At 40.1% G+C, this 24629-nt stretch overlaps 1 protein-coding gene across 1 annotated transcript in view; it reads left to right on the top strand.

Moving 5' to 3' along the window:
• The first annotated feature begins 17565 nt into the window (after nucleotides 1-17565).
• The window catches only part of LOC124115560 (cell surface hyaluronidase-like), a 47020-nt gene continuing 39956 nt past the window's right edge, over nucleotides 17566-24629 (top strand). The window contains exons 1-4 of the mRNA XM_046476593.1: nucleotides 17566-17725; nucleotides 19108-19296; nucleotides 22494-22654; nucleotides 23719-23860. Of these exons, the coding sequence (XP_046332549.1) occupies nucleotides 17566-17725; nucleotides 19108-19296; nucleotides 22494-22654; nucleotides 23719-23860 (652 nt within the window). The remainder of the gene's footprint in view (nucleotides 17726-19107; nucleotides 19297-22493; nucleotides 22655-23718; nucleotides 23861-24629) is intronic.

Here is a 24629-nt window from a genome sequence, read left to right as displayed (position 1 = left end):
ACGTTTCCAGGATGACGAGGACACAAAGGCTGCCACAGAGGTGTGGTTAGAGGGCAAATCTGCGGATTTCTATAAAAGTGGTATGAAAAGGCTTTAAGGACAAATGGAATAGGTGCATTGAGGTGAATGGCGATTATATTGAAAAATAAAAGTGCAAAAGATATTCTGCAACTTGTCCGAACTCCTTATCCGAGATTCTGTACCATGGTGACAGCTTGGTCAAACTTAGCATACTGAACAGAACAAAATGCATCATCAATGTGATCATTGACAGAGGAGCCTTTGGGATAAGAGAGGTGACGAATAAGCCTGGAATCTTGTGAAAACTTACCATTGTGGCATGATGCTGTCGTTTATTTTCTTTTTTTAACTAAACCAATGGATGATACGTTGAGCCTCTTAGTAGGACGCGTAGAAAAGGGACCTGCTACCCTACCTAAGAGTATTTCTTTTTGCAGTTTCCTGCTGACAACCTCTGGAAGTTGTACTGTTGTACTGTACAGAAATGCAAAGTGCAGTGTGATTTATTTACCCCCCCCCCCCCAAGGTAAAATGATCCTGATTACCTGTCGCCTGTTTGGCGAACGTGTTACCTGACCCAAGGGGGGGGTTGTTGCTAGGAAAGCAGTCCTTGGTGGTGTGAGTTGTGATGTTACATTTGGAACACCTATAGGGGTACAGCAATGCAATGTGCAATGTGAAAGATTGTGCACCGAAATAGACCCTGCTTGGCTGGAGATCGCCATCAATGACCCCAGTTATTTTGGGGAGTTCTTGCCATCTTTTGACGAACACTGTAATCATAAGCTGACCACGCCTCACCCCCAAATGTGTATGCTGCCCCTCTAACTGCCTCTGCATAAGACAATAGACCTTGCACTTTGTCAGGGTGGTTTGGGATGTATACACTCATGAAAACAAGGATGTGGGGCCGGCTTTTTGACGGGTGTAAACATGGCTTGTACAGCGTCATCTGTTGCAGTGTTGAATAGCCCACCCTCCTCATGTGACTGGGTTATCGGACTGTAACAGAGAAGCAAATTGGACATACTCACCATTCCAAGTCTTTTGCCTTATTGCGTCTCTGACGTGCACTGTCAGCGTATCTGCCTGGTACGTCGGTTGGGTGTGAAGTTGGGCTGCCGGGTTTTTACTAACTTGACATATATTGCTGGCAACAGACGATAACCATGTCAAAGTAGGCTGTATTTCTGATGCTGGGGGTGGATAAGGCAATGTGTTTTGTGCTCTGTGATCGGATGGCACTGTATTCGGCCGGTTTGTAATTAGATCATGTGTGTAAACGTTTGGGAATGAATTGATATTGCTATCAGGGGCTACCGAAGTGGTAAACGTCTGAGATCTGCATCACTTCGGGCTTTCCTCCCACATTAGGCTGACACGCCGTGATATAACTAGAATATCGTTAAAAGCGGCGTTAAACATAACTCATTCACTCACTATCAGGGGGTATTATAACCTGTGGGTCCATATGAACCCCAAACGATGTGTCTATACCCGAACCAAGACTAATCATATTCATACCTGATACGTCTGGAGCTCGAACGGTGGCTGCCATGATCGATGTTGGGTCCCTCGGTAGTTCAGCCTGTCCATGCTGATCGGGTAGTCCGGGTTTTTAAGAGCGCTCTTTTGTCCGCAACTGCTTAGACTGATCCTCGAAATATACTGTTTAAGAACTTGTGATATAAGGTTTTATACCCCAGTGACTCTAATGCTTATGGACAAAAGATAAGTCAATTTTAAATATATTGTTACGTGTCTATTCCCAAATTGAAACAATATGTTAACCCAGAAATCTAAATGTAAAGGAATTTAGCGTGAAACCAACAACAAAAATTAACTAGGTTTACAAATCAATACATATTACTGCACAACAATAACAATATGCAATAGAGTGGTAGTGCAATATTCAATCGCAGTATCAAATATAAATATGATGGCAGTGGTGATATCAGCAAGTTCAGTGATAATAATACTCACTTATCCGCAACAGTGGTCAAGCTTCTGCGACACACCTAGGCTGGGATTCCGGGGTGATAAGTGATCTTCACACAAAAGCTCGTCTTGATGTAATGTCAAATGAAATGTGAGATGAGACGCACCCGCTGCAGTTATATAGTCTTACCAGCTTCAAGCACTTTCCACACAGTGCTAGACCAGTTCGGCGTCACTAGAACATAACTGAATATTCCATATGATTCTGTAACGCTTGGCATCCATCCCTGCTATTCCGGAAGTTTACCGGTAATTCGAGCATCTAAGTATAATAACTTCCTCACCACTGCTTACATTAAATAGTACAATGTTCCTGACAACCAACCATTGTCCAAATACAATGCAAAGAACTTCTACTGAATGTCACAGACACAATGAAATACAGTTACAGACATTGTTTAACAATACACTACACTGCCATATAACAATATTCATATTTTATAGCCGTGTTTTAGTTTAGTTAATGCCCTAGCAAGTTACAAGTGATCTGTCACGCTGTTCTACATCTATATCTGCAGAGTCACGCTGTTCTACATCTGTCAGTGTGGTGTCACGCTCTTCAACATCTGTCCGTTCTGTGTCACGCTGTTCTATATCTGTCAATGCTGTGTCACGCTGTTCTACATCTGTCAATGTTGTGTCACCCTGTTCTACATCTGTCAGTGCGGTGTCACGGTGTTCTACATCTGTCAGTGCGGTGCCATTGGTACTTTTCACACTTTGCTCTGTGTTGCGGCATTGTTCACATCTTGCTCTGTGATGCGGCCCTGTTCACATCCTGCTCCGTGGTGCGTCACTGTTCACATCTTGTTTTGGGATGCGTAACTGTTCACATCTTGTTTGGGGATGCGGCACTGTTCACATCTTGATCTGCGGTGTGGTACTGTTTACATCTTGCTCTGGGATGCGGTAATGTTCACATCTTGTTCTGCAGTGTGGTAATATTCACATCTTGTTCTGCGGTGTGGTAATATTCACATCTTGTTCTGCGGTGTGGTAATGTTCGCATCTTGTTCTGCATTGTGGTAATATTCACATCTTGTTCTGTGGTGTGGCAATGTTCACATCTTGTTCTGCGGTGTGGTAATGTTCACATCTTGTTCAAGTGGTCCTGATTTAGAACGAGGTGCATATTTGTCCTTGAAGATACAATAATGGGCCTCGTTGACATCTGAAATGTCACCTTTATTGTACATTATGCAAACAAAGTGCTCGATAATGTTGACAACTTCCTGTGTGATTTCGTCTTGGCTTCCCAAATTAGAAAAAGCTGGTTGAAATGCATCTGATGTCTCCAACATATGTAATGGATGACATTTTCCTTTTCTGGCAAATGCTGCAGTGTAGTCACAACCTGTGTATGCATGGAAAGAAGGAAGAGCCTCACAGATATCCTCCCCAATAGCTGAAGCTACTGCATTGACATCAATGTAGCGTCTGGTGTTGTTACTACTATTTCCTATGTCCATCCATACCTGAGAACCATTCATTCGTTTCAGATGGTGCAGTAGAAGGACCATGACGTCTGTATCAGATGCTCTGACTGAAATCCTTGGCGATTCTAAGTCACTGCTGGTACTGCATGCATGAAATATCAATCTTGTATCTGCTTCTTCGTGGCCAGACTGTAGATGGGAAACAAGTGATCTGACAACTTGCCCACTGTAGGCTGTGAAAACATAGCTGACACTGTCGATGGCAACATACAGTTCATGTCCTGACAATATTGAATTATATTCATCTTTTGCCCATTCTTCTACAAGAAACCTCAGGAGCGATGATTTGAACGTTGGAGACCTCAATGCTTGATGGAATTCTTTTGGTCTAATCTGGAGAGTACCTGTCACTAAGGCTTCAAATTCAGTCGGACCACGCATCTGCCGTTCAGTATCCTTAATGGCTGGACTCTTGTATGTACCACACACAAACTCAACACGTTTGGCCATTCGACAGAGCACAATAAGCATTGTTTGGGCAATATCCTTGTACCTTAGAGGTACATTCGTGAGAGAGTGTACAAAGAACATCCCATCAACAATGCAGACATCAAGAGTGACAGCTTGTGAGTGATCCTCAACCTTCTTTTCAAGACAGTACAGAAGCCTTGATTTGTCAGTCTTGTTGAGAGAGCCGTCTATGTGGGCAAAGCAAAGAGGTACTGGAGTCAAGGGATATTGAAAGACTTCTTGCAGGTTGATGTTTGAGGTTGTAGCTAGGTACAGTAGTCTTCCAAACAGATCACTTGTGCATTTCAGCTCATTTACCTTCTTATCTTTGGCGGTGCATGAAAGTTTCACAGCTTCAGCAGCAAAATATTTTACTTTACGTCTGGGAATAGATTTTTCAAACCGACGAGCATCACTGAAACAGCCATCTTGAAATTGCTTGTACCACTCTTCTCCTTTCTGTAGCACAGAAACAAGATCATTGGCTATTTCATCTCATACAGCCTTTCCGGAACTGATACAATAGAGGTTGGAGTTGGGACATGCTTCACTGAATGGATTCAAACTATTTTCTTTTGCATTGAGAAGTTTCTCAACATCCTGGTGATCTCTCACAACCCGACATAGCCTTTGCTCACGAGAAGTTTCATCTTTTCTGTCAAGGCCAGCCATCTCAAGAAGACCTGACACCAACTGCGCTTCTTAAAGAGCGAGTTATCATCCATCTTGTGCGAGCAGACTCTGATTGTATGAACGAAGAAATTCCTGTCATCCTTGAAGCCGCATTAGCATTGACAGTTTGCTCAAGTGCCATATCAACTGGTACTCTGGAGAATGAATTTGTGCTTCTCTTTATTGAAAGTACTCAATTTTCTAGCATCTCTTTTGCTCCCGGGTGTGTGATATCTATGTTCAGTAGATTCAAGTGATACAAGGTCATCCATCTTGAATAATTTGGACGATTAATAGCAAAGAAAGCTGGACACATCCGTCCAAGGCAGTACACAAAAAGGTTGAAGTCATACGTCCTGCAGGCCCTGCTAAACATCAGATAGAGGTTTACAAGATCGTTATAGATGATCCAGAACTGAGCAGTTTTCCCATGAGCCCAATTCCTTGTCTCCTCTGAATAGGCATCATATGTGTCAAGGATTCTTTGAATTGCATTCTTTTCTAAAGCCAGTTTGACAGACTCTGATGTTGGATTGATGCCGACTTCACTCACCAGTTGCTTCATGTCATCATCAACAATTCCAGGGTGCTTGTCAAGGAAGGACTGAAAATATAGTTTCCAGAACGTGAGGGCTAGTATTGGATGAAGGCGTTTGCATCTATTGTAATGTCTACCACTGATAAATCCCTTGAGGGATCCACCAGCAAGAACACCAGTCTCGGTCAAGAGGTATGGTCTTCCAGATCCATCCAGGAGGTATCCCAAACAAGCAAAAAAAGTCATAGATATATGGAAAGCTCCAAAGCAAATGAACACGTTGTCATAGGTGGGTTTTTCTTGTGCCTGTATCTGCAATGCAAGTTTGGCGACAGCCAAATTATAAGTGGCAAGTGCCATGTTTTCCCCACAGGCTTTTGCAACGTCATGAGATATCCTCAGTGTTTTAGCAACCACATTCAGTTGTGTTGGTGGCTCTGTTATGTTTTTCAAATACCCAATTTTTTGTTGTGGTAGATAGTCCTCAGACCATCGTGCATTCCATCCGATCCACATTGGGGTTTGCTGATTCCACGAATAACCCATCATCCAGAGCATGTCCATGTGTCTGAAGTGTACATAATTTGCAGGCTCCTCATCTTTGGATAATGGATACTCAAACCTTTGAATCCTAGGCTTCTTCATGTATGGCTGGATGTAAGATTGTTCTCCTTGGAATGATCTCTTTCTTCTTCCTGCTTTAAAAGATGTATGTGTTGGAACATCTTCAGGTGTAACTGGGGCTGTTGGAATATCCTGGTAACATATACCGACTGTGTCATGAAGTGTCCCAGCACCTGATAGAGTTTCTGTGTTCTCATCATAATTGTCCCATGCTGTGCCTGTGTGAAGTCCAGGTGAGTGAAGGAGACCATCTGGAAGTGGTGATTCAGTTTGTGATACAGATGTTGCCATCTCCGTTTCCAACATTTCAGCCATGTGATACCCTAGACAGTGTCCAAAATGATTCAAAATCTCAATTACTTTCCTGCTGCCAGTGATACTTTTAAGCCCAAGTGCAAGATTTAGATGTTTACCTGGTTTGATAGTTCCATTTGAAGTATTGTAAAGAACGTCATCTGCTGATGACCTGATTAGTCCGGCAGAGAGGACAAAATCCAAGGATTGGGGGATAAAGTTTTTTTTATTGCTGGATTTGTTTAAGTACACATTCTAGGTTATGAAATTGACTGATGACACTCTGTCATCTTTGGGCATTTTAAAATATTCAAGATGGCCGCCAAGATGGCCGCTAAAACATGAAAATATCTCTTCCGTGCTAATTGTATGGAATATGGGACTACTTTTGGTGCATATCACTATTGTTTTGCCTTCAACATATTAGAATATGCTATTCTTAATGAAATAGTTTCATTTGGAAATGTAATTAATCAAAATAATAGGCAATATTGTCTATGAAACCCCCCAAATCAGTATATATCGTTATATATACATTTGTTATTATATTATTCAGTGTCAACTGGGATGCTTGTGGATTTTCTAACGATTGTTCATGTTCTATGGTTACAAAATAAGATAAATTCCCACTGCATTTTGAAATCAAATTATAAAAAACAATAAAGATAAATAAAAATAATAGTAACCTCAAAAGAGGTGCAAATAAAGCAAAACCTATTATGTCTGTTATACACATGGTTATGTTAAATTGTGTTAAATACTTTTAAGAAATTCATGCCAAAACAAACTGGGCCAAAAAAGATTGGGCCAACTTTTTAGGAAAAAAAGAATGGAACAATTAATGACTGGTCCCTTTCAATGGCTGCCTCAAAGCTTGAACTTGACATCTCAGCGTGCACTGCAAACACGAAAACGACGTTTTTTTCCGTATATGGTCATTGGACGGAAAAACGACTAAAAATTCATTAAAATTGATTAATTGGTTAGCGTCTAGAAAGTGTCCGGAAAAGGGTCGAGTTTTTCAAGCGTAAAATGGACGGAAAACGATGCTTTTTGCTCCGCCTTGTTCAACTGTTAACGGCCAATCAGATGGCGCTGGTCCCCCGACGCACGTGATGCCCAAGACTTCTTTTCGGAAGCATTAGGTTTCGCATTTCTGGCATGCCTTGCTCTAGTATCTGTCGCGCGCAGTGCAGCGAGATTTGCTGATTAGTCAGTTTTAGGATATGTAACATGGTAATGGAATTCAGACACGCGCCAAGAAGTCAAACCAAACCATGCTACCAAGTTTATTGAGATAACATATCCCTCCGCTATGCACAGTTACCTCTATCGGATAATGGGTTGTGTTTCATTTGGTTATAACAGTAACTTATTTTGTAATGTGAAGTTTACACGATATACGGCTTTTCCATAGGACGAGAGGTGGGTCACATGACGTTTATCAGGTGACTGTATTCTTGAAATTACGTAAACACTGAGTACTTCCACATTCCTGGGGAAAACCCTGGGAATTCCCAAGTACGAATTCATACAGAAGCGTTGTTTTTCATCATTTAGACCCTTTAATTTTGAACGTAGCGTCTTAGCATACTCTGGGATAAGTCATAGAGTCTGGTTGCATGCCCGTTCATGGATACCCATCCTAGAGAAAAAAAACAACCCAAAAATCCAAACTATCGTAGTGACAATCTACAGCAATCTATGAATTTACCTTAGTATCTATTTGACACATCTTTACAATCACCTTTCAATGATCGGCCAATTGATCAGTGATGACAAAGGCTTGAAATCGCCACAGGTTAATTAACAACTTCGGAAATATCTCCCGTCACGTTTATCGTGTCGGCCTTTTTGTACTTGATGTAAATGTATTACAACGCTCTGTCATTGTGATTGACTTACTGAGGTAGTTCTTAACGGACCTTCTCATCTAATGAGGATATTTTTTGGAATTCATTTCTTGTAAACAAACTAAAACAGATGTTCCTCGCTTTGGGGGGGACTATTTTATTCCGGAATGGCCTATTAAAGCTAATAGTAAGTCAAGGCACATTGCGTGTATATGATCTGTTATTATATGTGTTTAACAAATACGGTTTGGGGCGTTAATAAAATACACTGACGCAAGTATATTCTAATCAAATCAATTGGATAATTGAATATGCTTTATTTTACATATTACATAACATCACTACACAAAATTTGGACAGTTGCAGTAACACACTACGGTGATCGCATTAAACACCACTTTGAACAGTATTTTAGTTATATCACGGTGTATCAGACTGATGTGGGATACAAATCCGAAGTGGTTCAGGCCATCCAACGGGTGTTAGCGAAAGGTGAGCGTATTCTGCCATACAGGTGGCACCCGTCACAAACACATGCAAGGACAAGTCAATTGTTCACCTGAACAAAGCACGGAAACACACATTGATGCCCGTCCTCACTATTACCGAGCATGTAAATTATATTGTCCGTCAAAAACATGGACGAGTATAAGCAATATGTTCCTACAGGTAATACATGTCATACATTTGACAAAATGTATTGGCTCAGAGCATTATTGTTCATCACAGCGTATAGACTCGGCATGCAGATGAACTCATCAGCGCATTTTTACACTTTATCTTTTAACTGGCATGTTAAACTTCTATTTCATAACTCAGTTTTATTTGCATCGATCACTATGGAATCTTGGAAGGGACATTGTCGCGTTGTCGTATTTCCGCATTGACGCCCTTACAAAAACAAGCAAAACGTGTCGAAATTAACTAAAGCGCGACAATGCGACAACGCGATATTTTGGCCATTTGTCGCATTGTCGCGATGTCGCATTGTCGCTCTTTGAATAATCTTTTTCTATATTTTACAAAAGGGCGACAATGCCGTAACGCGACATTTTTCAATGTCAAAATATGTCTCGTTGTCGCATTGTAGCCCCATCACAAATATGTATAAAAGGCGTAAAGTTCAGTTAATGTTACAGTTAGGAAGCGGTAACCAAGTTATATCTGTCGTAGAAGTTCAACTTGATACATGTACGTCTTGAATTGAAAACACAAGTCCGTCCGCGAGTCCATAACGTTTTATGGTGAGCTCTTCTCTATAAGTGCTTAGTGTTCAACTCCCAGTTTCAAACACGTTGTAGCTCATCAACAATCCACATTCCTCTAGTGCAGTGATAGTCCGGAAGATCTTACTCTTGACCGTATCAGACAACTGACGAGTGCACGCCTGACCTGTGACCTCATTACACCCCCCCCCCCCCCATGAGGTGTTTGCAGAAGGGAGAGGGGCAGGAAATGTGTGCTCCAGCCCAGCGCGGAGCTCGCGACACACTGTATACTGCATGTTGTATACAGTATATTGCAGTTGATATACTGTATACTGCATGTGATACTGATTTGCGGAAAAACTGCAACTTTCAAGATTCAAGATTCAATTTGCATTTATTTCATATACAACAGACCGCCGTCATATATCACTGGAATGCTGCTGAGAGCGGCGTTAAAACAACTTGTTTTCATAATGGAGCGCTGCAGTCATTTAAAATGGAACCGTATACATGTGTTGTACCAACTCAATCACTCTGTTTCGAATATTCAGCAGCAAAAATATATAATAACCAGCTGTGAGGAGAGATATAAGATTTTTATAAGCAGTCAAATATGGATGATAAAGGACCCCTCACTGATTAGGTTCTTGTTTACTTAAGAGCAGAGTTGGCCATGTTAGATGATATAACGGTGTCCTCCCAGATCGCCTAATTTCTCCCCACAAGGTACCAAAATACAATTAGGTGATGTGGGTATGCCATGCCTGGATCAGATTTATAATTAGGTAATGTGGGTAGTTGGAACAGTCCACTTTACTGAATGAAGGGATGACAAGACAGCCAGAGATACATAGTTTTACATATTTTAATCAACAATATATTATAACAAGTAGCCTTTATCAAAAACTATGTGTCTCTGTGTCTCTTGTTGAATTAGCATTAGATAAGGTTGAGAAATAATTTGGAAAGTGTGTCGTCTCCTACCCCAGCTGGCGCCATCACGAATCGTCAATCACCTACTGACCCATAGCCCCGACAGCTGATTGTCCTGCTATTTTCACAAATTAAACTACCGCGGCGGTATTGATTTAAACATATTTTATTTCGGAAAACCAAATCGATTAGGCACAAGTGACACACTTACGAGGCCTTCTCCTATTACATTGTAGCTCCAGTGTCTGCTTTAACCCACTCACTAACCGTGTTATTGATGATGAGGAAGAAACCTAAACTGATTGTATGTATGTGAAGAAAACCTTGAGCCAATATTCATTTTTGAAAGTTCAGAATAATCAATTATCCTTAAAAAGAATGCCGTGCTTGTTGACTTTATAATGTTTCGACAGGCATTTTGCCAGTTATCTTGCTTATTTAAGAATCAAATTATGTTTTAAATGATACCAGTTCATATAGAATACCATATTCTAATTAGTTGAAAGCAAAATATTAGTGATTTGCTCCAAAAGTGGTATCATATTCCATACTGTTAGCAAGGAAGCGATATTTTCATGTTTTGGCGGCCATCTTGTCGGCCATCTTGAATATTTCAAAATGCCCAAAGATGACAGAGTGTCATCAGTCAGTTTCATAATCTAGAGTCCATCATTAAACAAATCCAGCAATAAAAAAACCTTTAACCCCTAATTCTGGGTTGGGGGAAAATATTCATTTCTCTGCCGGACTAGATGCATCTCTCAGCCTTGACACTAGGTGGATCTTTGGGCCTTGGAGAGCCTGTATACAATGTTCTAAAGAATCGCATTAAATCACTGGAGGGTTGGCCATTACCCTTTCCTATAACTTGTGCTGACAAGGGCAATGGTAGATCCTTTGACTCATCTCTCATCCTGATTATTTCCTGCCTCAGAATAAAAGCTGCGTCCACTACACGTGCAGAATTGGAATTTGCTTGTGCCTCAGCGTACAGGACCGCATCTTCATTTGATAGACTTGAAGAAAAAATTACTTTTCCTTTTCTGTTGGAGGATTTGGTACTCTTTATTTCATTCTTGTACTTGTTCAGCAATTTAGCTTCCACCTTCTGTGCACTGTATTTAGATTCACTCCCAAGGAATGTCACATATTGTTTATGCAGAGATGTGAGGTATTCAGCGCCATTTTTAACAATAATTTCTTGTTCAACATAGAGTGACAATGTCTTGAAGGCTGTCTCATGTGCATTGCTCAGGTTTTCTTTGCTGTTGTCAGAGTGCTCCATAGATGCTCCATAATTGATGGATATATTTTCTGCTCTTTTGAGGAAAAGCCTACGACAAGAATGGTGATATTTTACTTCCTTCGATATGAAATCTACGTCACAAATCTGAGCAAGTAGCGCTTGGTCACACAGGGTTTCAGCAGCAGATTTATTTTTTCTTCAGCATCAAAACTCTCACATGTTCCAAGTGTTTCTCTATGATTCCCAACACGCTTTGAAACAGCTTTGCAGAAAATGCACACATTTTCAAATACCCCAGAGGAAGTACAAGCAATACCAGGCAATTTTGAACGTAGTAAAACAGATGCATTTCTTTGGTGCTCAGTTTTCTCTTTTGGAATAGCTGTGAAATTTTTGTAGCAGTTGATATGATATCCATAGGACAGTTCAATGGCATCTAGAGTTCTCACATATTCACATGCTTTATGGTATTTTGATGAAGAATACTTGTTCAGACGAAGTTTGGCAGCATTTTGTATTTGTTGCCATGACTCACTGTCAAACCTTTTGACTGGTTCTTTTGAATGTTGACCCAGATGCAGAATACATTTGAGATTTTGATCATCCATTCTTCATATTTAAGTGCCTCTGCAGTCAATGAATGGTGTTGCTACTACACAGCATCTAAAAAACAAACAAATTGCTTTATAAATGATTAATCAAACTTGAATAGCCCCAAACTAATACTTGAAATTAAGAGTAGTCTCCCTTGATAGCCTTAACTTTTTGCAGGAGCTTTATAACTAATCACAAGACTTTATACTGTTGAACTGGTGATGATATATTCTGTGGATCATTACACAACTTATGACAAACAGTGTAAAAGATACTGATAAGGGTATTTACAACAACTCACCTTTTCCATCCTGCTGTCTACATGCTTCCAGCATTGCGGCCATCTTGGCATCAGGGACCAGTCATTGCACTTGATTAAAATTATATACTAAAACTTCATTAGAAAGGTTAATTGATTAACTCTATTCAAATCTGGTCCTTTTTATTAAATTAATTGTACTTGAACTGTCTGAATTGTAACAGTTTATGATTTTAGGATGGAGTTATCTCCCTTTACCAAAAATTAATTGATCCTGACTTCTTTGAATAAAACTCTGAATCTTCATGAATAATCATTTGAAAGTATTGAAAATGAATAATATTGTTTCTATAATGTTGGGCTTGTAAAGAAAAATTACTGAGATAATTAAAACCTCATATTACAGGAGTAAGAAGAAACAAAAGGTGGTACTTTGCAAACAAAATCATAAATATTATGATATTTCCTATCACAGATAAGACATTTTGATATAGTGGGTGCAATATTGTGTTCTTTTATCAAGTATATGCTCGTACCTTCACTTCAATACCCAAATAACTTTAGTCATTTTCAATTTTTATTAAACTTTTCGCATTTTCCTTAATCACATGTGCGCTAAAAAAATTTGCTGAGTCATGCCTTTAATGGCATACTGTGAGGAAATGGTCAAGATACAATTTGTAAGAAATTGATTTCTCGAAAATATACTCAATCTTCTTCATGATCTACATTTCAAACCTTTTGGACCTCTGAGGTAAATAAATTCCATGCTATCTCTTGGACTAATAATGGTAATGTTGACTTCTTGTTCTGGGATGCGGTACTGTTCACATCTTGTTCTGTGCTGTTGTAATATTCGCATCTTTTTCTTTGGTGTTTCTGTTCACATCTTGTTCTTTGATGCTGTACTGTTCACATCTTGTTCTCCGGTGTGGTACTGTTTACATCTTGTTCTTTGGTGTGATACTGTTCACATCTTGTTCTTTGGTGTTGTACTGTTCACATCTTGTTCTGTGGTGTGGTACTGTTCACATCTTGTTCTGCGGTGTGGTACTGTTCACATCTTGTTTAGCGGTGTGGTACTGTTCACATCTTGTTCTGCCGTGTGGTAATGTTCACATCTTGTTCTGCCGTGTGGTAATGTTCACATCTTTTTCTTTGGTGTTGTACTGTTCACATCTTGTTCTGCGGTGTGATACTGTTCACATCTTGTTCTTTGGTGTTACTGTTCACATCTTGTTCGTTGGTGTTGTACTGTTCACATCTTGTTCTTTGGTGTGGTACTGTTCACATCTTGTTCTGCGGTGTGATACTGTTCACATCTTGTTCTTTGGTGTGGTACTGTTCACGTCTTGTTCTGCGGTGTGTTACTGTTCACATCTTGTTCTTTGGTGTTACTGTTCACATCTTTTTCTTTGGTGTTACTGTTCACATCTTGTTCTTTGGTGTGATACTGTTCACATCTTGTTCTGCGGTGTGATACTGTTCACATCTTGTTCTTTGGTGTGGTACTGTTCACACCTTGTTCTGTGGTGTTACTGTTCACATCTTGTTCTTTGGTGTTACTGTTCACATCTTGTTCTTTGGTGTTACTGTTTACATCTTGTTCTTTGGTGATACCGTTCACATCTTGTTCCTTGGTGTTGTACTGTTCACATCTTGTTCTGTGGTGTGGTACTGTTCACATCTTGTTCTGCGGTGTGGTACTGTTCACATCTTGTTTAGCGGTGTGGTACTGTTCACATCTTGTTCTTTGGTGTTACTGTTCACATCTTGTTCTTTGGTGTTACTGTTTACATCTTGTTCTTTGGTGATACCGTTCACATCTTGTTCCTTGGTGTTGTACTGTTCACATCTTGTTCTGCCGTGTGGTAATGTTCACATCTTGTTCTGCCGTGTGGTAATGTTCACATCTTTTTCTTTGGTGTTGTACTGTTCACATCTTGTTCTGCAGTGTGGTACTGTTCACATCTTGTTCCTTGGTGTTGTACTGTTCACATCTTGTTCTGTGGTGTGGTACTGTTCACATCTTGTTCTGCGGTGTGGTACTGTTCACATCTTGTTTAGCGGTGTGGTACTGTTCACATCTTGTTCTGCCGTGTGGTAATGTTCACATCTTGTTCTGCCGTGTGGTAATGTTCACATCTTTTTCTTTGGTGTTGTACTGTTCACATCTTGTTCTGCGGTGTGGTACTGTTCACATCTTGTTTAGCGGTGTGGTACTGTTCACATCTTGTTCTGTCGTGTGGTAATGTTCACATTTTGTTCTGCCGTGTTGTACTGTTCACATCTTGTTTAGCGGTGTGGTACTGTTCACATCTTGTTCTGCCGTGTGGTAATGTTCACATCTTGTTCTGCCGTGTGGTAATGTTCACATCTTTTTCTTTGGTGTTGTACTGTTCACATCTTGTTCTGCGGTGTGGTACTGTTCACATCTTGTTTAGCGGTGTGGTACTGTTCACATCTTGTTCTGCCGTGTGGTAATGTTCACATCTTGTTCTGCCGTGTGGTAATGTTCACATCTTTTTCTTTGATGTTGTACTGTTCACATCTTGTTCTGCGGTGTGGTACTGTTCACATCTTGTTCTGCCGTGTGGTAATGTTTACATCTTGTTCTGCGGTGTGGTAATGTTCACATTTGTCTTTGTGGTATAGCGCACCAAGCCAACTTCAGCTTCCTGGAGGCCACCGTGTTGACTTGGCTGACATGAGAAATAGTTTGAGGTTGACATTGCGTTTCGGCATGGTGCGTGCGCCATCTTCTTTTGAAAGAGCATTTAATACGTCATTGTAGTATTTGAGTGTATGATATACTGGAAGCAATTACGATTAATGATTAGTCATTTAGGATTATGTACAGCATTTAAACATCGACTATGTACCCCGATTAATATACGTGTTTGTATGAACCTAAACTATAACCTTGTTTACTGAATACACAGCTTAATTAAAATGAACATCCATTCAAAGTTTAAATATTTTCATTATCAACGTAACCAACACCTCGTTTGGGACATACTTTAAAGCTCGAGACTACATAGCCGTATCCAAACTGTGTTACATCCTGTCACAAATACGTACATCATCACATCATATATTTGGCTGGTTTGCTCTTCGGGGATTAACGGGTTTAACATGGGAATGTTAAAATGTTATCTTTATATTATGACAACATTAGTTCCACCATAAACTAGTTATTGTTAGTGGGTGTGGGCTGTCAAGTGGTTCGTGCGAGTATGTCATCGGAAAAATATACATACTGTTAGAAATTACTTATCTTCTCATTTTACAAAATATTATAAACAAGTAACACAGTTCAGTTTTGACAAAGAAAAATAGAGATCGTTCAACCTAGATAGTGCTGAAATGACTAGGTTACCTGACTAAGGTTGGTACTGGAAACTATTCTTCAAGTTCTGCAGCAAAATTCATCTTCCCCATGCCTTATGGCTGGCGCTGAGAGGGCACTGATCCTGGTTATCACGATGTCGGGTGTGTACTAATATCTTCTACATATATACATGTACATGAATGTATCGTTCATTTTGAATTCAAGACAAAAGTTTAAGCAGATATTCGCGTCCTACACCAGGACATAAATGCTATCGAGGACCTCCTTCAGCGGGGCTTCAAGAAAGGGATCTTCAGCACATGCAGTCAATAAAGTAGCATAGGTTTTCTTTCTAAATAACACATATTTATCTGTGTGGTGACAAAACATGATGAAAACGAGCATAAGGTTCACCCGCAAGACCACGGAGGTGGTAGATCGCGTCATCTGATACGCTTATTAACGGGAAACATTGGTATTTTTATGGCGTACGCGTGTAGGTGGTTGGAGTTGCTATGCGAAAACATTATTAGAGTGAATCTGAATGAGACACCTTGTAATCCCTTCCTGTTGTCTTAACCAACAGTGTAACGTGAAGCATCAGATTAGGTACACAATTGTACAACCGTGTCTGTAAACGTGTGTTCATCTGCCTGTAGATGTACCTAGTGCAAAGGTTTAGTGCAGAGAACCGTTTAGAGAAATTCACATGAAAGAGCAAGGTGTTTTTTTTATCAAAAGTGTCTGCTCCGAAAATAGGCATTGTACATGATCGTTAACAATATTTCACAGGTACTAACTTGACGGTGACATGTGCCATGTTGGAAGAGATGAGAAGGCTGCTGCAGGGCCAGAATGATGAAGTGAAAAGGGGTTTAACGTCGCATTCGCAATTATTCCACGTGTATCCACGTGCGTGTGTGCGTGCGTGCGTGCGTGTGTGTGTGCGTGTGTGCTTGCGTGCTTATGGATGTTATGGGTGCTTGACTGCGTTGATTGGTTTGGTTGCTTGTTAGTTTTCAACTTACACTAATTTTGATGCATGTATCTGTTCGACTAAGTGTTAATTTTTAGAATTGCTTCTACGCGAGTAGTATTAAATCTGTAACATATCTTTATTTAATAACGATTTTGAATTCAAGTGAATTCAGAGATATGCGTCGTATAGCTGGAATATTGCTGAGTGCGGCGTTAAACAACAAACAGACAAAACGGTTATAGAGAAGATGAATGTTAGTATGGATTATAAAATATATACAATAATTAACTTAGTGTTACACAGTGCTTCAAGGTGAGGTGTAATAAATCTGTAACATATCTTTATTTAATAACGATTTTGAATTCAAGTGAATCCAAGGATATGTGTCGTGTAGCTGGAATGTTGCTGAGTGCGGTTATAGAAACAAACGGTTATAGAGAAGATGAAGGTAACTTTGTGGCACTTGCTGTTAGTATTGATGATAAAATATATACAATAATTCAGTTATTGTTACACAATGCTTCAAGGCGAGGAGAAACATATCTGCGAGTTTACAATGAACCGTTTTACATTTATTCTGCTTATTTATGGAAATAATTCTTAATCAGCTTCATTTTTGTACTTTTCTGATTTCATCAGCTGTATCTCCTTATTTCTGCTTACTTTGGCTTTCTATACTTATTTCCGTCTTTTACCTGCCATGTTTATTTACCCATTGTTACCCGACAATTCATATGTATTTATCATACTTAACAGCTGCTGGAAGTTAATTAAGCAGTTTGTGAAGGCAGGAACGCCGTTGGTCAATTTATCTGGTCACAAACAAAATTAGATTGTTTGCCAGCTCGATGGCCTCAAGTCTTTGGCTTATCTATATCTTGTTTATATTGTTCATTTGTTTATTGCAAACCAAACGCTTCACGCTCGGCTGACGGTGAACTGTGACTAGTTCACCCAGCACACGATGGGATTATGTAGTAATAGTCAGCTTCATCTGTGACGCCATGTCCGCGGAACCCCTTGAATATAAATATGACCGTATATTCATGTTAGTAACTATTCATCCAAGATGCGAGTGTTGCTGCAGCTAGCTATAGTATGTTTGTCCGTGGGGGTGGGAGAAAGTGCCTGTCCTAACCTAGAGGCTGGGCTGGAGAACTGGGGGGACACAACGTCCTGGACATCGGGGGTACTGCCTGTAGAAGATGACAAAGTTGTTATTCCATCAGGTAAACAGATTTTACATACATTACAGCAGTACATATGTCTATCTTTCTCAAACTCATGTCAAATATTTTGTCGCAGGTCGAATCCTTCACACCATTCCATAACTAAAGTCAGTGTGATCCAGTGTACATATATCTCCTGATGGAAAAACATCACGGCACGGTGTGGCTTGGTGACTAGTTGTTTAAGTCCGGGATTGAGTGACACTGCATAGACACCCTGTGTCTGATGTTGTCATGAAACATCTTCAAAGATCACAGCTGTGTACTTATTTATGGCAAAACATATCTACCACCTACTGTGAAAGATAATAATAGTACCTAGCCTAGATGTTGTTTTTTTTCTAAATTTGTAGTCCAAAAAACAATTCTGTTTTCTTATTATGTATGTAAGATCTCTAGTCAAATTAATGACCGAGGCCTCACCACTTTCATGCGCAATGATCTAAACGCTCCCATCGGGACGACTTTGTTCAATTTACGTCGAACGTGTACATCACTTTCCAAGCGGATGATTACTTTAAGGCAATATGTTACCATCAGACATAACATGCACTGCAATTGACAACTTGTACGGTTCACAAATCAACCAATACTTTGAAGCATGAAAGAAAAAACATTCCCAGTGTGACGTGGCAAGTGCAGTTGGAAACTCCCTTGTTAGTCATTCTAAACCATTGCACTTGGGTAACGAGTATGACAAACCATTCACATAAATAGTGATATTAGTTTGTAAATTATTTTCCATGGGACTTTATGACTTTGAACATTCCGCTGTAACTTCGTGGCGCACACTATCTTAACGATGCCTCAGTAACATCATCTAAAAAAACAGTCAGCCAAAGTTTATCTGGTGCAACATTTTCCACCTTTCATGTTGATAAATATCTTTTGTTTTACAGTTTACGTATTAACAGAGACAACTGATTGTTTAAACTATTATGATATCATTATTCTAACGCCTGCTATTCCATTGCGGTGCATTAGATAATTTGCACGCTAGTATAGTAATGTTTTAAGTCATTCTAGGGGTAGTCTAGTAGTTAAAGCGTTCGTTCGTCACGCCAAAGACCCCGGATCGATTTCCCATAAGGGTACAATGTGTCGCTCAAATCTCTGGTGTCCCCCGCCGTGATATTGCTGGAATGTTGCTAAAAGCGGCGTAAAACCATACTCACTCACTCAAGTAACTTAAGAATGTTTTGTCTTTTGTGTTGAATGTGTGTTTGTCTTATTTATTTTGACCAATAGCATGTCAGGATACATACAGGGCGATATATCAAACCTCTTTTGCTTTACCGAAATGTATCGGGGGAAAAGCGGCGTGCTTTGCACAAGTAAAATCACCCAGAGTTTTTTGTAAACAGTTATGCATTTGGTTCCAGGTAAGAAGCTCCTCCTGAACGTGTCCCCGCCCTGTCTGTCCTCCATCACCATCGAAGCAGGGGCAGCGTTAGTCTGGGGCGACGTGGACAACCTCAACGTCTGTGTCAGCTACATCCTCATCAGAGGCCGCCTCCAGATCGGCAGCGTAGACTGCAGGTTCACCAGGAAAACTCACATCAGACTTACAGGTCGGTTATTTGCCGTAATAGTTGTTTATTATCTTTCAGGCATATGCTGTGAGGCACATTATACTTATAATCAACCCGTGTATCGATCGCGACCAGGGAACAAACCTTTTGCACAACTGTCGTTATCGTGGAGATGTTCGTCTGGTGTCTGCATGTTAAAACACACATCCAAGATTGTGAGAGCAATGTGTTTGCGACCTGTCTCTGATCGAGGAGACGTTTCTACTTTAGAGTTCTGTGAACGTAGATAGGAAGAATTGTGTACATACCCTTCACACCAGTTTAACTCTATTTTCTCGTGTAATGTTAGTAAACCCCTTGCTCTTATTTGTAAATGACAGTACAGACAAAATACACAAGGTTCCAGTGAGCCACAGGAATACTAACAGGAGCTTTGTCCGCTAGTCATACAGCGTTTGCTGTTTGTGGAGCTTGGTACCTGTAAGCACATTTTGACAAGTTCTCGAACTCCTGGACTCTCTTCTCATATGAGAGGATATGCCCAGGGTTGTAACATTAGAGAAGCGTCAGTGTGTTAGGGAAGTTAAGTCTTAGTTCCCCGGCTCTTATCTCGAGGATACAACCCCAAGCCGATCCAAAAGGATTTCCGCATGGTATAGATACCGACACATCAAGATCAAATATGTAAGGATAAATAGATAATATATAACAAATGTCGAATATAAACATGAATGGTTTGCCCCCTAGCCTCCCACCCTCTCCACCCCATACAGAAGTAGACTCTCACAGATACAGTGAACGTTTTTTCAATTATCAATGGTTGCTTCCTGTTACTTATTATCTCTATGTAACACAGCATGTCATTGCTCAAAGGCCATATGGAATACAGCATGTCATTGTTATCCCACCATACTGAATACAGCATGTCATTGTTATCCCTCCATATGGAATACAGCATGTCATTATTATCCCACCATATAGAATACAGCATGTCATTATTACCCCACCTTCTAGAATACAGCATATCATTGTTATCCCTCCATATGGAATACAGCATGTCATTATTATCCCTCCATATGGAATACAGCAGGTCACTGTTATCCCAACATATAGAATAAAGCATGTCATTATTATCCCGCCTTCTAGAATACAGCATGTCATTGTTATCCCTCAATATGGAATACAGCATGTCATTATTATCCCGCCTTCTGGAATACAGCATGTCATTATTATCCCTCCATATGGAATACAGCATGTCATTATTATCCCGCCTTCTAGAATACAGCATATAATTGTTATCCCACCATATTGAATACAGCATGTCATTATTATCCCGCCTTCTTGAATACAGCATGTCATTGTTATCCCTCGATATGGAATACAGCATGCCATTATTATCCCGCCTTCTAGAATACAGCATATAATTGTTATCCCACCATATAGAATACAGCATGTTATTATTATCCCACCTTCTAGAATGCAGCATATAATTGTTATCCCACCATATAGAATACAGCATGTCATTATTATCCCGCCTTCTAGAATACAGCATATAATTGTTATCCCACCATATTGAATACAGCATGTCATTATTATCCCGCCTTCTTGAATACAGCATGTCATTGTTATCCCTCGATATGGAATACAGCATGCCATTATTATCCCGCCTTCTAGAATACAGCATATAATTGTTATCCCACCATATAGAATACAGCATGTTATTATTATCCCACCTTCTAGAATACAGCATATAATTGTTATCCCACCATATAGAATACAGCATGTTATTATTATCCCACTATAATGAATACAGCATGTCATTATTATTCCGCCTTCTAGAATACAGCATATAATTGTTATCCCACCATAATGAATACAGCATGTCATTATTATCCCGCCTTCTAGAATACAGCATATAATTGTTAGCCCGCCATATGGAATTGCAGCATGTCATTATTATCCCACCTCTGGAACACAGCATATCGTTATTATCCCGACTTCTGGAAAACAGCATGTCATTATTATCCCACCACACTGAATACAGCATGTCATTATTATCCCGCCTTCTAGAATACAGCATGTCATTGTTATCGCGCCATATGCAATACAGCATGTCATTATTATCCCGCCATATAGAATACAGCATGTCATTATGATCCCGCCTTTTGGATCACAGCATGTCATTATTATTCCACCCTCTGGAATACAGCATGTCATTGTTATCGCGCCATATAGAATACAGCATGAAATTGTTATACCGCCATACTGAAAACAGTATGTCATTTTTATCCCGCCTTCTGGAATACAGCATGTCATTATTATTCCGCCTTCTGGAATACAGCATGACATTATTATCCCGCCATACTGAATACAGCATGTCATTATTATCCCGCCCTCTGGAATACAGCATGTCATTATTATTCCGCCTTCTGGAATACAGCATGTCATCGTTATCCCGCCATGCTAAATACAGCATGTCATTATTATCCCGCCTTCTGGAATACAGCATGTCATTGTTATCCCGCCATATGGAATACAGCAAGTCATTATTATTCCGCCTTCTGGAATACAGCATGACATTGTTATCCCGCCATACTGAATACAGCATGTCATTATTGTACCGCCTTCTGGAATACAGCGTGTCATTATCCCGCCATACTGAATACAGCATGTCATTATTATCCCGCCCTCTGGAATACAGCATGTCATTATTATTCCGCCTTCTGGAATACAGCATGTCATTGTTATCCCTCCATGCTAAATACAGCATGTCATTATTATCCCGCCTTCTGGAATACAGCATGTCATTGTTATCCCGCCATATGGAATACAGCAAGTCATTATTATTCCGCCTTCTGGAATACAGCATGACATTGTTATCCCGCCATACTGAATACAGCATGTCATTATTGTTCCGCCTTCTGTATTACAGCGTGTCATTATTCCGCCTTCTGGAATACAGCATGTCATTGTTATCCCGCCATACTGAATAAAGCATGTCATTATTATCCCGCCTTCTGGAATACAGCATGTCATTGTTATCCCGCCATACATAGTGCCGATATCTGCAACACAATAAGTAGGTCAACGCCAATGTACCTATGAAGACAATCTGCCTAAACGAATGCCCATCATATCGACTCTGTATACCATGAAACACGTGCATATTAATGCAAAGGAATCCTGGGATGACTTTAAGAGAGAATACTGAGATCTGCAACATTTCCCTTCCCCAGGCGAAAGTAACTCCACGCTGTCTGTTTCTGGCTTTGGGAGGAAGTTTATTGGCGTGGCTGCAGGAGGCACGATTGAGGTGCACGGAGAAGAGAAACCGTCGTGGACGAAGTTGATCCAGACAGCTAAACCCGACGCCTGTGACAGCCTCTTTGATTTCCAGGTGAGTTGGTGTTGTGTTCAGATACTTTCACACGGTGGTCACTGTTGAGATACCCGTGACAGCCCCTTCAACTTACAGGTGAGTCGATGTAGTGCTGAGATACCGGTGACAGCCCCTTTAACTTACAGGTGAGTCGATGTAGTGCTGAGATACCGGTAACAGCCCCTTTAACTTACAGGTGAGTCGATGTAGTGCTGAGATACCCGTGACAGCCCCTTCAACTTACAGGTGAGTCGATGTAGTGCTGAGATACCTATGACAACCTCTTTAACTTACACCTGAGTTCACGTTCTGTTCAGATACCTATGACAGGATCTTTAACGTTAATCGATTTAGTGTTCCAATATCTGTTACATCGCCTTTAAATTTCCCAAACAATACAGTTTCAGCAGTACCTAGTAATTCGGTTTTGAACAGACCCCATGGAATTACATTATCCACAATGGAAGTTCACGATTGCCAAGTGTGTATGATGTTGATTTAAGATTCCATTTATACCAATACCGTATCAGCAACAGATGGTTCACTCCGCTATTGGCAGTCCCGGACATGCCTGCCAAATTGTTGTTTCACGCAAAAGAATGCGTAATATAACATTGACAGGAAGCACTTAACTCAATAATGATTACACTTGTTGCAACACAACGATCATAGTAACAGATGTATGGGTCTATGGTTGGTATTATGGTATTGATATTACATGTACATTTCATTGACAGCTTAATGCAGCCTCAGTTGAATTCCTTGAAGTAACTCTAGTGATTCGACGAAGACATGTGTATGTCTCGAGTGGAATATAAAATATGGTAATATCTAAGAAAGAATAAAACAATGCCACTATTACACAAGGTCATTGCTCTGTTGAGGTCATCGTGTATCGTGACGCTATCGCTGACATTAATTCCAAAGATAACTACTATTCTTTATAATCATTCATCTTTTCATGTGATACTCATTTAACCTGATTTCACTTCAACACATTTGAAATAGTCATTGAAATATGAAGACCACACTTACGGCGCAACGACATATCTCCTTCTTAGTTCAGTAATGTTATCTTACAGAAAAGCGTGTTCCAGGCGGAGTCTGCCCGAGGCCTGTACGTGTCTGTGTTTAATGAGGACAGCTCTCTGTGGGACTTTGCCGTGTTCAGGGCCGGGGAGGACATCGCTGACGAGGACCTCAAGTTCCAGGAATTTGTAGAAAGTCAGTTAATCAAGGATCATTATGATACGTTGTTGTTATAAGAGGTTGTTTAGGGCTGTTTTTTTTTTTGGCTTAGCTATAATTTATTATTTGCAACTCATTTGCTTGGTCATAATTGTGGGTTTTTCTTTCGACTCGTCTGTTTCAAATTTAGATCGTTGCATAAAGATTCAGAGTGATAAGACACATTCCATAAAGCCTCTATGAGGAGGGGAATGACTTTAACTTTCCCTTCATGTCGAGCAATATTTCTGCAGCTCTAGCCTTTGGTATCTACAATTTACAACATTTGAGGTACAAATGAGATTTCTCTTTCGACCAAGATTTGAAAGAGCGTCTTACGACTTTTGCTCAGAAGTTGTTTGATCAAGGTTAAACCGTTCAATGCCTCTGTAAAGCTTGATGTCCATGTACTCAACGGGCGGCTATTTGATGATATGGATGGGAACTTTACTTGTATCACTCACAATGGTGCCAGTGTGGTGGACTATTTTCTGGCAAGTACAGATTTATTTCCACATTTTAGCTCCTTTGGTGTTCATGAGAGAGATGGATCTAATCACTTCCCTCTTTACTGTACTATTGACTTTCCACTTAATTACTCTGAGGAATCCAACAGCAACCCCAATGTTTTTAATAATAGTCATATTGGTAATGAAAACCATCAAGATCCAGCTCAGTAAGAAAGATGGACCAAGTATACATGGTGCCCATATAACAGTAAATCATTTATGGTGAATTTCCAAGATCTCTTTTTAACATATTGTGA

Source organism: Haliotis rufescens, unplaced genomic scaffold (genome assembly GCF_023055435.1).
Source record: "Haliotis rufescens isolate VD_foot unplaced genomic scaffold, xgHalRufe1.0.p SCAF_6, whole genome shotgun sequence".
Taxonomy (NCBI): Eukaryota; Metazoa; Mollusca; class Gastropoda; order Lepetellida; family Haliotidae; genus Haliotis; species Haliotis rufescens.
This window is presented reverse-complemented; position numbering and strand designations above follow the sequence as displayed.